At 34.9% G+C, this 12122-nt stretch overlaps 2 protein-coding genes and 1 non-coding gene across 3 annotated transcripts; all 3 read right to left on the bottom strand.

The window, feature by feature from the left end:
• Positions 1-3066: 3066 nt before the first annotated feature.
• Positions 3067-3137, bottom strand: TRNAG-GCC (transfer RNA glycine (anticodon GCC)). The gene has a single exon. It is a non-coding gene; the product is annotated as a tRNA-Gly (tRNA).
• A 1712-nt stretch (positions 3138-4849) lies between these two features.
• Positions 4850-5650, bottom strand: LOC142641145 (BON1-associated protein 2-like). The gene has a single exon (XM_075815539.1). It carries the CDS (start codon positions 5523-5525, stop codon positions 5016-5018), a length of 510 nt encoding a protein of 169 aa, XP_075671654.1. The 5' UTR covers positions 5526-5650; the 3' UTR covers positions 4850-5015.
• Positions 5651-9275: 3625 nt separating this feature from the next.
• LOC142641095 (BON1-associated protein 2-like) lies at positions 9276-10651 on the bottom strand. Its single transcript, XM_075815479.1, has one exon. It carries the CDS (start codon positions 10463-10465, stop codon positions 9935-9937), a length of 531 nt encoding a protein of 176 aa, XP_075671594.1. The 5' UTR covers positions 10466-10651; the 3' UTR covers positions 9276-9934.
• Between the last annotated feature and the right edge of the window lie 1471 nt (positions 10652-12122).

The raw sequence follows: 12122 nt of genomic DNA on the forward strand, positions 1-12122 counted from the left end.
AATTAAGGTTAGAAATAGAATTTATATATAATTATTTAATTAATAATTTGCTTAGAAATTATACCATTAAATGTTTCAAAATATTCAGATCTACTACTAAATCTATGATTACCTTCAACATAGTCACCAATACCTCAGCCTTGTCCCATCACTTTCTCCCAAAGCTCTTTATCACGCTCTAATTAAGTTTCTATCAACATAGAACTACTAATAGACCAAAATCTATCAAAGAGCTTAAAGATTACTTATCCAAGTTAATATTATAGTTTCTATTACAATACTGGTATTGAATTTTGTGGTAATACTTAGTATTTAATTTTTTAAATAAACTCAACTTCTCAAGAACAAACTAATAATAATAATAATAATAATAATAATAATTCACAAAAAAAAAAACTTTCAAAGATTATGTTGAAGTGCATGCTTGAAGCAAAATCATACTTTCAATGATTATGTTGAAGAGTACTTGTATACCATTTTTTTTTTTGGGTTGTGTAATTTTTTTTTTTTGGTTGTATTTTTCCCAAATGGTATTTTCAAATTTTACTGTGAAGGATCACATACATAGACAATGTGTTATTTGTTATATTAAATAAATAATACAATTTTTATGCTATATTTATGTCAAAATCTAAATACAGGAAAACAAAATCTTGATAAATTAACTACATTAGATAAATTAACTACAATAATAATGTTAGATCATATTAGACTATATACAAAAAAGAGCTTCAATATCACAAGCGCATCTTATAAAGATGCGTATATACCATGTACTAAAAGAGTCCTAAAATAACGAATTTATCCATATTTAGACATTTGATCCACAAAAGGGAAGACAAATCGATACATAATTGAGTAAGGCAGCACGGTCTAGAGAAGAAGCAATCATGATTTTGTTTTTTCTCTCTAAACCCTAACAGCAAGGTAATTTAGGTGATAAACTTAGGAGAAAAAATTAGCTTCTATGTATATATGGATAATTAAAAAAACATGTATGACGGTAAAATTTAGAGAAAAAACAATCATTGTTCCCTTTTTTTTTTTTCTCTCTCTAAAACCTAACAGCAAGCTAATCCAGGTGATAAAGTTGGGAGGAAAAATTAACTTGTATGTGCGTGTGGATAAAAAAAAAACATGTGAGCAAAGAGACAAAATACCTTCCTCTTTTCCCTCTTTCTTCTCTTTCTCTATTGGTTGGCTCATAGCTGACTTCTTCTTCTTCTTCTTCTTCTTCTTCTTTTTTTTTTTTTTTCGTCACCGTGTTCTCTGTTTGCGTCTATCAACAAGGTTAGTAGCTAAACAAAATGAGAATAAAGAGAGAAAGAAAACTACGGTTGATAGACCAATAATGTTGAAAACTACTGTTGGCTAATAATGTTGTAAATTGTAAAAGTAACGAACTTAGTAATAATATTGTAATGTAAATGACCAATTAGAATAGATCATGTCAATGGTAGTGAAATAAATTGTAAAAAAAAAAAATTATGTTACTAGTATGATAGCATTATTCTCTCTTAGCGCGCGTGCATGCCCCCCCACACACGCGCGTGCGCGCGCGCACGAGGAAATAATGATGTAGACCAATTAGAATAGATTATGTCAACGGTAGTGAAATAAATTGTAAAAAATATTATGTTACTAGTATAATAGCATTATTCTCTCTTTCAATGTGTCCTCCAAGTGTTGCTATGGCTTTTGAGGGGTCCTCAAGGCATGCCATGGCCAAGACAGCGTGCACACCATAATCTTGGATGCTTGCCCATACTGGGTTGCCATGGCCGAGGTTGCATGCAGGCAACGGTGGAGCTAAGATTTCAATTAAGGAGGAGCAAAATTAAGAGACAATATTAAAAAAAATAGCCTAAAGAAAATCAATTAATATTAATAATAAATAAATAAACAATTGTAAACAACTATAATTGTTATAACATTTAATTGTGTCTCTAACATTACTTATTATTATAATTTTATATTATGTATAATATTATGAGGCCCATTGATTGAGTTGTTGCGGCTGGTTTGAAGGAAAAAATAAAAAGGGTTGGGGGGAAAATATAAAAGGGTAGCAGGAATAGTGTGGTGAAATTATGTGTGGTAAAGACTTTCAAAAAGTGAGAGCTAATACCATTTTCTTAGATGCTAGGCTTATTGATTAAGTAGAATAGGTTTTTGGCTTTTTTTCTTATGTCAATGGTATAGTTTGGTTATTGTGGGAATGCTTCTTTGTTTTTTTTTTTCTCATATCAGGAGAAGCAAGACCTTAAAGAGTTAAAGTTGTTGTTCATTTAAAAGACATTTTCTGAGAAGCCGGGGCACTTGCCCCCCCTCTCCCCCCCTTGGCTCCGCCCCTGCATGCAGGCAGCGCTGCCACATATATATATATATATATATATATATATACACGCGCGCGCGCAAAGTATCTTTGTATAGTTATTATGACCAAATTGACAAAACTAGTATCTAATAGTGTAGTAATTGAGGAACCAAACCATTTCATCGTTAGGGAGTTTATCAAGTCATCAAAGTCGGCAATTTTTTATCATAAAGGAGTCTAGACTTTAGATTAGAAAATATTATTAAATTGGGACTAGCTTGGATGGTTGGATTGGTGGCTCATTGAATTGGCACCTAAACTAGTACTATTTTTCGAAATTTATATTATTTGTGCAATGAATTCGATCAAACGTGGCGGCTCAATTGTAAAGACGGGTTATTGCCAACTGATTTGATTTTGATGTTTACATCAATTGCATCAAATGAGTGTAACAACTTGTTGTAGTTTAAGCACCTAAAAAGTAGTACCATTTTGAATTACATTATTTATACAACTACATGATTATGCCTGACAGTTTTGTTGTATTCAGTAAAAAAAAAAGAAAAAAAAAGAAGAAGATAGTTTTGTTGTAAAATTTTCAACGATTTGTGTACCTTTGCTAAAGTTTATTTGCGGAAAAATGATTAAAATATAGTTATATTTAATTATTTAGACCTAAAAATTACAAAGAAAAAAAGAAAAACACATTGTGACCCTAACACATCACATAGGCGTCATCGCAAAAACTATGCACCAGCCGGGAATCGAACCCGGGTCTGTACCGTGGCAGGGTACTATTCTACCACTAGACCACTGGTGCTTTTTTGATCTTTCCTAGCTTTTTTATATACTAGTTCTCTAATGCCATGGCGGATATGAATTTTAAATGAGAAGGTGCATTCGGTATGTCATAGAATCAAGTGGTTTAGAAACAATACAATCAGTTTTGATTATCTTTAATCTGATGAAAATTTTAATTTAGAGAATAAATTCTAAATTTAAAACTATAATTCAGACTCCTTAAAAAACTAAATTTAAATTTGGTTATTTGATAATTTTTTCCATTAATTGTTTTTTCGTTATATATGTTCTTAGTTCTCGCAAGAGACTAATTTTAAATTTGACATCTTTACAGACATTATCCTTTTGTTTTATATACTTACAGTTACTTACCAATTTATGTCGAAGGTGGTTTGGGATTTGAAAACCACATGGATATTGGAACATGCCAGCTGCAGAGACGCGCATTAGAGTAGGTTAATTTAAGTTGCTTGGATTATCAATGTGTATCTACTATCTATTTAGAGGAAGGAGTTTTGGGTTTGTTTGATAATCCTATAGTTTAAAGCTACTCTTAGCATATATAGGGCTGGGAAAAGAGAGTTAATCTATTTGTGTCATGATTGGTAGCATTCAAAACAGCCTTCGTATCAAATATTTGGGCATAAGTTTTGATGGTACTATGTCAGCTAGATGAGCTCCTGCATGATCTGAACAGCTGATATTAATTTAGAGCAGATTGCGTGAAGTTCAATTAGGGAAAATGATGAAGCTGTTTTGGTTGCTTGCAGCTAATGGAAAGTATAATTGTACTGATAATGTGATACATGTGACTGAATAAGAATAAAATTTCCCGCTATCAGCTAATGGAAGCTGATTGGTATAAGAAACATATTCCTAAACGTGCTTTCATATGTTAGTTGACTGTTAAAGGCAGACTTAAAACATTTGGGAGAGGCTTGTGAAATGGGGGCTACAATGGACAAGCTTGTGTATATGTATGTTATAGAAAGAAAAGGAAAAAAAAAAACCAGAGATCATTTACTCTTTGAATGTCCCTACACTAGAAGAAGACTCTTTGAAGGAAGTGCTGCAAAAGTGTCAATATGGAAGAGAAATTGGTAGCTGATGAATCAAATTGGTCAGTGAACAAGCTTAGTTGCAGAGGGCCGGGGGTTTAGAAAGCAAGTCTATAAACTAGCCAAGGTAGATGTTAGATCAAAGAAGAATGACGCAACACAGGTTCTCAATGGAGCGCGGACGATGTGCATGCACTTGGAGCCATGTATAGTGCCAAATCAAAGAAGAATGACGCAGTGTGAGGTTCCCATGGACATAGATTTAAGCTCTACCGGACTCTCCCCAAAGTGAAGTGATATTTGATGTAAGGAGCTAATTGCAATTGGCTCCAAGTAGAAGAGTTGTTAACAGGATTCAAAATAGAGTTTTATGCAACTTTGGGAGAATCACAGCTGATTCTATTTTGGAAACTTCATTATAATTGCTACTGCAACTATTGTTCTGAGAAAAATATACATATTGTGAGAGACAGAGAGAGAAGATACATATTGTCATGACTCATGAGGTTTAATTGCACGTGGTATTTGAACGTTTGATTATATGTACTCTACGTACTGTGGTTCTACTTTCAAGTTTCATCCTTGGTTCAAGTTTAGCCGCTTGCTTTTGAATGTTTTTATTGTACACTTTTTGTTGAAAATGTGATCATTAAAAAAATAAAAATAAAAAACCTTTAATTAAAGTATAACTCAACTTAAAAGTTGTGACTTCTAAACAAATTTCTTTGACAATTTTTGCATATATTCAATTAATCTTTTTACAAATAATAAAAGACACGTCACACAGGGGACTGTAGGTGTTTTTGGCACCAAATCCTTCAATATTTTCCAGGATAGGTTCACAAAACTGGAACCCCAGTAACAATCCCACCACCAAAATTCCTCTGCCCCCAAGCCACTCCCATCACCATAGGAATTCCCAACTCTGTTCTCGAACACGATGCGTATTCTGGGACCTTAACTCTCACAGAGATATTCACAATCCCATTCCTCTCGCCTTTGTGATCTCTCAACCTGTAACTTAAAAAATGCAAATAACTCTCGGGCACGTAGCCCCCAACAAAATCTGAGACCGGAATTCTTGCAGTCCCCACAATTTTATCGCCCAACGAAGTCTTGCATTGAACCTCCAACGTTATAAACTGTGCATGCATTGGCAAGTCCACCACGAGTTTTTCGTTCCACTTTGGATAGCTCCCGCCGTCAGTATCCATATCTGTCCTACGAGAGTTGTAAGAATCGGTTCGGACAACAACGAAAGCATTCTTCTTGATGGGTCTTCGATCGTTTCGTAGGTCTTCCCCAGATATCACTGTGATTTCAAGGGTACGTGATAACGTGCTCGCCATAATTAAGCGTGAATGAATAATAATGCACAGACACTTGAGTTTTTGGGAATTGAAAGGTTTTGATGAAATTGATGAGGTGCGAAAGGTGTGTTATTTATAGAGAGTTTTTAGTTGAGAATGGAAGGTTGAGAGAAAGGAGGTGGTATATCCTGCACCCGGCATATATGCCGGGTGTCTCACACAGGGGCGGGCCCCACACACTGTGGGGCCCGCCCCTGTGTCTCACACCCGGCATATATGCCGGGTACAAGATATAAAAATTGGAGAGAAAGAAGACAGAAAAGTAGAGGTGGTTTCTGTCGTTTCAAAACTGACCAATTAGAACTAACACGGAAGATGAGTTTCACAACGTTATGTATATACCGCGCCTTGTGTTGTGAACTTGTGGGTACTAAAATCTTTTATTAGTACTTTTCGGAATGCTCGTAGTTGCGCGCGTGGAAACTGCATCGAAAGTCAATTTTGGCGTGTGAGCTGTGGAACTTTCAACTCCTGTGCGGAGAAGAATTCCAATTCCTTTTGACTCCTGTTTTCATGCGTTAAGAAAATTCCAAATATTGGTATAAATTAGTAATTTTCGCCCGTGTAAAAAGATGTATTCAAGAAGGTGTGTGAAACTTATATTTTTCTTCACTCTTTAATATCTAGATTCAAAGAATCAAACTTGAATTTTCAACAAATGATACTATCATTTTCCTTCCAGCCACTTTGGAGGAAATTTTCTCCTTTTTATTAAGTGGTGTCTTAATAAAAATGACGCAACACAGGTTCAAGAATGACACAATGTGAGGTTCCCATGGACATAGACTTAAGCTCTACCGAAATCTGGGCAAAAATAGGAAATTAGCCATAACTTTCCAACTATATAATTAGTAGTTACTATTTACAAAGTATATTTTTTACTAGCATCTCGAGTCTAAAAGACTCAATTTTGGGCCTATAAATCGAGTCTTTGAGGGTCGATTTTTATGGTCTAATTCCGTCTGATGTGGCATATTTTCCACGTGGCGTCTGGTTAGAAATCGAGTCTCTAAGATTAAACATATTTGAAAAAAAAGAAGAAGAAAAACTTAGGAAGCCTTGGAAGTTCAAGCATTGCCTTCATTAATGGAAAAGACTTCAACATTCAAGTAAAAAATCAATGGGTGTCCATATCTCTAAGACTCGATTTATATCTTATATCTATTCTTATTTTCTCCTTATTTTTTTTGCGTTTCACATCTGGTCATCGTGTCTCTCTCCTCATTACCTCTCCATCTGCTTCTTTCTTCCTCCTCCACGCTGATCTGCACAAGCCCAGCCGCCACAGACCCATCACCGTTGTGCTCAGGTCGCGCAACCCAGGCCGCCATGCCCAGGTTGCACGACCTAGGTCGCTGCGCCCAGGTTGCGCGACCCAGGTCCGTGCGACCCAGGCTGCCGCGCCTAGGTCGCTAGGTCGCGCGACCTAGGCAGCCGTGGATCTGGGGGCGTTCGTTTTTTTTTTTTTTGTGTGTGTGGTGGTTTCTGCTCAGTCGTCATCTTCCCATGGTGGTGGATGTATTTTGATGTGGGATAGGCAAAATGTGGGTTTTGGTGGTTGTTGTGTATTTCAAGGAACGGATGGTAAAAGACTTAGATTTAATTTTTTTTGGGCTTGTAAATCGAGTCTTAGAGACTCGATTTTCAAGTAGACTCCAAGTGGAAAAAATGCCACATCAAACATCAAAAATCGACCCTCAAAAACTCGATTTTTAGGCTCAAAATCGAGTCTCTTAGACTCGAGATGCTAGTAAAAAATATAGTTTGTAAACAATAACTACTAATTATATTGTTTGGAAATTATTGCTAATTTCCTATTTTCGCCCCGAAATCTCCCCAAAGTGAAGTGATATATATTTTTTTGAGTAAACAGTAATACTTATTAGAACACACACGAAAATAATAATAATGTTTTAAACTGGGTTTATAATACATTACATAATCAGAGTATAACTACAAAAAGGCCTAACCTTTGTAGTAGTAGACTGGGGTTTTAAACAGACATACACAACCAATGTAGGATAAACATCTCTATTTTCTTTTTCTTTTTTTGAGTAAATGGTAATACTTATTAGAACACACACACGGAAATAATAATAGTGTTTTAAACCGGGTTTATAATACATTACATAACCAGAGTACAACTATAAAAGGGGTTACACTAGACACACACAACTAATGTGGAATAAACATCCTTATTTATTTATTTTTTTAGTAAACATTAGTACTTATTAAAACACACATGAAAATAACAATGTTTTAAATCGGGTTTATAATACATTACATAACCAGAGTACAACTACAAAAGGGTCTAACCTTTATAAACTGTGGTTATAAACAACGAATACTAGACACACACAACTAATGTGGGACAAACATCTCTATTTTTTTTTGAGTAAACAGTAATACTTATTAGAACACACTCGAAAATAATAATAGTGTTTTACACCAGGTTTAAACAGCGGGTACTAGACACACACAACCAATGTGGGGTAAACATCCCTATTTTTTTTTTTTTTTGAGTAAAGAGTAATACTTATTAGACCGGGTTTATTTAAACTAGGATTATAATTCATTACATAATTAGAGTACAACTACAAAAGGGTCTAACCTTTGTAGTTGTAGATTGGGGTTATAAACAGCGGATACTAGACACACTACCAATGTGGGATAATCATCCCTATTTTCTTTTCTTTTTTGAGTAAACAGTTATATTTATTAGAACATACACGAAAATAATAATAGTTTTTTAAATCGGGTTTTTAATATATTACATAAACAGAGTATAACTACAAAAGTGCCTAACCTTTGTAGTTGTAGACTAAAGTTATAAATAGCGAACACTAGATACACATAACCAATATGAAATAAACATCTCTATTTCGTTTTTGATGTAAGGAGCTAATTGTCTCCAAGTAGAAGAGTTGTGAACTGGATTCAAAATAGAGTTTTATGCAACTTTGGGAGAATCACAGCTGATTCTATTTTGGAAACTTAGGGTCTGTTTGGATATCGCTTATTGCTAAAAACTGAAAACTGAAAACACTGTAACAAAATAATTTTTAAATGTGTGAATAGTGCCGTAAAACCCTATTTTAAAGAAAAAGTTGTTGAAATCTGTATTTGCGGGTCCCATGAACAGTTGCATAGTACCCACAAAAAAAACGCTGAACGCAGCTGAAAACAAATTTCAGCTCTATCCAAACATGCACTTAATTGTACTTGCTACTGCCACTATTGTCTAATGGAAAAATATGCATGTTGTGAGAGAGAAGATACATGTACACGAAATAAAATATACTTTCTCATTGTCACGAGGTTTAATTGCACGTGGTATTGAACTTTTGTTTATATATATACACTCTACGTACTGTGGTTCTACTTTCAAGTTTCATCCTTAGTTCAAGTTTAGCCGCTTGCTTTTGAATGTTTTAAGTTTTTATTGTACTCTTTTTGCTGAAAATGTGATTATTAAAAAATAAAAATAAAAACCTTTAATCAAGATATAACTCAACTTAAAAGTTGTAACTTCTAAACAAATTTTTCTTTGACAATTTATGCATATATTCAATTCATCTTTTGACAAACAATAAAAGACACGTCACACATGGGATTGTAGGTGTTTTTCCTTGTGTTTTTGGCTATGAAGCATGGGTGCATTTTCGGATTCAGGTGCAAGTGCGGGACTCGGCAATTTTTAAAAAAGTAGAGTACGGGTGCAGCGATTAAAAAATTATCAAAAGAATTATTATTTATATTTTCTATATATTGCTAAACATACTTTTTTTTTTACATTATATAAATATATACCAAATTTAAGAACAATAGTAGATAATAACTAAAACATGACACAACAATCCAATATGAACCAAGCACAATTGACTCTGAATTGTTACAAGATCTTCTTACTTAGCAAGGGCCAATACCATTCTTCATTCCTCAACACATTATCCACTTTGGCATCAAAATAGCTTCTTGCATCATATATTATTCTATGCCCAAATGTTTGATAGAGAGTACCAGACAACACAGAGTCGAGAGGTAGAAGGAGAAGGGCTGAGCAAAACAAATGACTAAGAGAGTTTGAGTTGAAACGGTGTGTTTCACAACTTTTTTTATAAAAAAAAACTTGAATTTTGGCCTATATCGGCCGTATTGGCGCTGGTACGGCCTGAATCGGCGGTTTCGGCTGATATGACCAGATTTGACTTGAATCGGCCCGATTTGGCGCAAATCGACCCAATTCAACACTTATTGGGAAAAAAAAAAGAAAGCGACACGGCACCGACACACGGGCAGCAGCATCGCTCTTCGCACGCCACGTTGAAAGCGGGTGCGGCTCCTCTGTTGCTGCGTCCGTGCTTCCCAGGTTTTTGGCACCAAATCCTTCAATATTTTCCAGGACAGGTACACAAAACTGGAACCCCAGTAACAATCCCACCACCAAAATTCCTCTGCCCCAAAGCCACTCCCATCCCCAAAGGAATTCCTAACTCTGTCCTCGAACACGATGCATATTCAGGGACCTTAACTCTCACAGAGATATTCACAATCCCATTCCTCTCGCCATTTTGATCTCTCAACCTGTAACTCAAAAAATGCAAATAACTCTCGGGCACGTACCCGCCAACGAAATCTGAGACCGGAATTCTTGTCGTCCCCACAGTTTTATTGCCCAACGAAGTCTTGCATTGAACCTCCAACGTTATAAACTGTGCATGCATTGACATGTCCACCACGAGTTTTTCGTTCCACTTTGGATAGCTCCCGTTGTCAGTATCCATATCTGTCCTGCGAGAGTTGTAAGAATCTGTTCGGACAACAACGAAAGCATTCTTCTTGATGGGTCTTCGATTGTTTCGTAGGTCTTCCCCAGATATCACTGTGATTTCAAGCGTACATAATAACGTGCTTGCCATAATTAAGCGTGAATGAATAATAATGCACAGACACTTGAGTTTTTGGGAATTGAAAGGTTTTGATGAAATTGATGAGGTGCGAAGGTGTGTTATTTACTTATTTATAGAGTTTTTGGTTGAGAATGGAAGGTTGAGAGAAACAAGACAGAAAAGTGGAGGTGGTTTCTGTTGTTTCAAAACTGACCAAAGAACTAACACGGAAGATGAGTTTCACTTTCACAACGTTATATATATACAGCGCCTTGTCCTTGTGTTGTGGGTAGTAAAATCTTTTATTAATACTTTTCGGAATGATCGTAGGTGCGTGCGTGGAAACTGCATCGAAAGGCAATTTTGGCATGTGAGCTGTGGAACTTTCAAGTCCTGTGCGGAGAAGAATTCCAATTCCTTTTAACTCCTGTTTTCATGTGTTAAGAAAAATTAGAAAATTCCAAATATTGGTATAAATTAGTAAATTACATCCTTTCTTCTTGTAAGTTACAAATATTTACTCTCGACTTGTGTTTATACATACTTTATTGCATACACTTTTATACATAAACAAGAAGGCGTGTGAAACATCACTGCACACCCTTGGTGCGATGATCACTCCACAGGTATAAATGCTTGTGGAGTGTGGAGGTAAGGGCGGGGTTCAAGTCTCTAGGAGGGAGCTTCACACACATTTACACTTAGATTATGCTAGAGTAAAAATTCTATCTTGTATCAAAAAAAGAAAAAGAAAAAAGAAGGCGTGTGAAACGGATATTTTTCTTCACTCTTTAATATATAGATTCAATGAATCAAACTTGAATTTTCAATAAATGATACTATAATTTTCCTTCCAACCACTTTAGAGGAAATTTTTCTCCTTTTTATTAAGTGGTGTCTTAATTTAGAATTTGCATAAATGCTTGTGGAGTGTGGAGGTAAGGGTCGGGGTTCAAGTCTCTAGGAGGGAGCTTCACACACATTTACACTTAGATTATGCTAGAGTAAAAATTCTATCTTGTATCAAAAAAAGAAAAAGAAAAAAGAAGGCGTGTGAAACGGATATTTTTCTTCACTCTTTAATATATAGATTCAATGAATCAAACTTGAATTTTCAATAAATGATACTATAATTTTCCTTCCAACCACTTTAGAGGAAATTTTTCTCCTTTTTATTAAGTGGCGTCTTAATTTAGAATTTGCATATAGTCAACATACTAAAATATTTAAATAATTACACACACACACATATATATAAACATAGCGTGCGTTTGGATAACACGTTTTGTAATGTTAGGCATTGTTCACGCGTTTTAAGCGTGGGATTTATAGAACTGTTGCAAACAAATGAAGAAAAACGCAAATCCACAGCACAGTGTGAATAGTATTTTACTATTTAAAAAATGAGAAATGATACGTCCACAATATTTTCACAACATTTTTACAACAAATCCTAAGTGGCAGGTTGTTACTGGTTGTTATTGTTGGGGCAAAAAAGTAATCTTAGTATTAGGTTCAAATTTGAACCAATAATAATTAACCACTTGTGATTTGCTGTGAAAATGTTGTAAAAATATTATGGACGTAGCATTTCTCTTAAAAAATATTTTGCTATAGTGTTATTACCAATAAGTTTTCAGTTTTTCACAAAATAAGTGGTATCTAAACAGACCCATAGTCAACATAT

The sequence above is a fragment of the Castanea sativa genome, chromosome 6 (genome assembly GCF_040712315.1).
Source record: "Castanea sativa cultivar Marrone di Chiusa Pesio chromosome 6, ASM4071231v1".
NCBI classification, from domain to species: domain Eukaryota; kingdom Viridiplantae; phylum Streptophyta; class Magnoliopsida; order Fagales; family Fagaceae; genus Castanea; species Castanea sativa.

Excerpts from the sequence above, each read along its gene's own strand:
- LOC142641095 (XM_075815479.1), bottom strand. The coding sequence starts at position 10,465 with ATGGCAAGCACGTTATTATGTACGCTTGAAATCACAGTGATATCTGGG.
- LOC142641145 (XM_075815539.1), bottom strand. The coding sequence starts at position 5,525 with ATGGCGAGCACGTTATCACGTACCCTTGAAATCACAGTGATATCTGGG.